Genomic DNA, 2,303 nt, shown 5'->3' with positions numbered 1-2,303 from the left:
AGGGCCTTTTCCGGCTGGACGCAGCTGCCCTGGTGCTCCTGGCCTTGAGGGTCCTGCCTGGTGGACCCCTGCGTGTCCTCCCGGCTCAGCTTCTCCGCAGAGCGACCAGGACTTCCTGTGACGCCGCCTCCGACGCCGGGGCGTCCTCCTCCGCGCAGGGCCTGCTGCTGGATGGCCAGCAGCGCCCGAGTGTCCGTCAGCTTCCCCCAGCGCAGCTGCTCCTGGATGAGGCGGTGCAGGACCGTGGTGGGGCCCGCCTCGGCGGTTCTCATGGTGCAGGGACGTTACTTCAGGAACCTGGAGAGGAACAACAAACCAGTTTACACCAAGGCGTCCATTTTGACTGTCCTACACCCGCGTTACCAGTCATTTGGTGCATATTGTCTGCACATATAACCAAAGTGGCCCCCCAGGGCCGTCTGTGGCCCTCAGATTGAAATGAATAATAAAAGGAAAGAACACCGTGTGTAAGTAATATGCAACTAGAATTATGTCATACTTGTTTATATCGACAAATGTGTTGTGTTACACTGCAATATTGTTCACTTATTATTATTACGTCTAGTTTCTGTACTTTAGTGTGCTAAGAGGAGGGAAGGAAAGAAAGAAGGATGGGTAAAAGGAGGTAAGGAAAGAAGGACGGATGGATAAAAGGAGGTAAGGAAAGAAGGAAGGATGGATAAAAGGATGGGTAAAAGGAGGTAAGGAAAGAAGGAAGGATGGATAAAAGGAGGTAAGGAAAGAAGAAAGGATGGGTAAAAGGAGGTAAGGAAAGAATAAAGGATGGGTAAAAGGAGGTAAGGAAGGAAGGTGGAGGTAATGAAAGAAGGAAGGATAAAAGGAAAGAAGGAAAGAAGGAAGGAAGGATAAAAGGATGCAAGGAAAGAAGGAAGGAAGGATAAAAGGATGCAAGGAAAGAAGGAAGGAAGGATAAAAGGAGGGAAGGAAGGAAAGATGGATAAAAGGAGATAAGGAAGGAAGGATAAAAGGAGATGAGGAAAGAAGGAAGGAAGGTGGAGGGAAGGGAAGCAGGAAGGATGGATAAAAGGAGATAAGGAAATAAGGATAAAAGGAGGTAAGGGAAGAAGGAAGGAAGGATAAAAGGAGGTAAGGAAAGAAGAAAGGATGGATAAAAGGAGGGAAGGAAAGAAAGATGGATAAAAGGAGATAAGGAAGGAAGGATAAAAGGAGATGAGGAAAGAAGGTGGAGGGAAGGGAAGAAGGAAGGATGGATAAAAGGAGATAAGGAAGGATAAAATGAGGTAAGGAAAGAAAGAGGGATGGATAAAGGGAGGTAAGGAAAGAAGGAAGGATGGATAAAAGGAGATAAGGAATGAAGGAAGGATGGAGAAGGATGGATAAAAGGAGGTAAGGAAAGAGAGAGGGATGGATAAAAGGAGGTAAGGAAAGAAGGAAGGATGGATAAAAGGAGATAAGGAATGAAGGAAGGATGGATAAAGGAGGTAAGGAAAGAAGGAAGGGTGGATAAAAGGAGGTAAGGAAAGAAGGAAGAAAGGATAACAGGAGGTAAGGAAAGAAGGAAGGATGATAAAAGGAGATAAGGAATGAAGGAAGGATGGAGAAGGATGGATAAAAGGAGGTAAGGAAAGAAGGAAGGATAGATAAAAGGAGGTAAGGAAAGAGAGAGGGATGGATAAAAGGAGGTAAGGAAAGAAGGAAGGATGGATAAAAGGAGATAAGGAATGAAGGAAGGATGGATAAAGGTGGTAAGGAAAGAAGGAAGGGTGGATAAAAGGAGGTTAGGAAAGAAGGAAGAAAGGATAACAGGAGGTAAGGAAAGAAGGAAGAATGATAAAAGGAGGTAAGGAAAGAAGGAAGGAAGGATAAAAGGATATAAGGAAATAAGGAAGGAAGGTGGAGGGAAGGGAAAAAGGAAGGAAGGGTAAAAGGAGATAAGGAAAGAACAAAAGATGGGTAAAAGGAGATAAGGGAAGAAGAAAGGATGGCAAAAAGGAGGTAAGGAAAGAAGGAAGGATGGCTAAAAGGAGGTAAGGAAAGAAGGAAGGATGGATGAAAGGAGGTAAGGAAAGAAGGAAGGAAGGATAAAAGGAGATAAATAAATAAGGAAGGTGGAGGGAAGGGAAGAAGGAAGGATGTGTAAAAGGAGGTAAGGAAAGAAGGAATAAAGGATAACAGGAGATAAGGAAAGAAGAAAGGAAGGAAGGATAAAAATAGATAAAGAATTAAGGAGATTTTTTTCATACTTGTTTATATCCACAAATATGTTGTTTTATACTGCAATATTGTTCACTTATTATTACGTACGTCTAGCTTCTGTACTT

General features: G+C 43.7%; 1 protein-coding gene across 1 annotated transcript in view; it reads right to left on the bottom strand.

Moving 5' to 3' along the window:
* The window catches only part of LOC133644066 (angiomotin-like protein 2), an 8,793-nt gene that overhangs the window by 2,872 nt on the left and 3,618 nt on the right, over positions 1 to 2,303 (bottom strand). Inside the window, exon 2 of the mRNA XM_062038389.1 lies at positions 6 to 297. Within this exon, the coding sequence (XP_061894373.1) occupies positions 6 to 272 (267 nt within the window). The 5' untranslated portion in view covers positions 273 to 297. The remainder of the gene's footprint in view (positions 1 to 5; positions 298 to 2,303) is intronic.

This window comes from Entelurus aequoreus, linkage group LG27 (genome assembly GCF_033978785.1).
Source record: "Entelurus aequoreus isolate RoL-2023_Sb linkage group LG27, RoL_Eaeq_v1.1, whole genome shotgun sequence".
Lineage (NCBI taxonomy): Eukaryota > Metazoa > Chordata > Actinopteri > Syngnathiformes > Syngnathidae > Entelurus > Entelurus aequoreus.
This window is presented reverse-complemented; position numbering and strand designations above follow the sequence as displayed.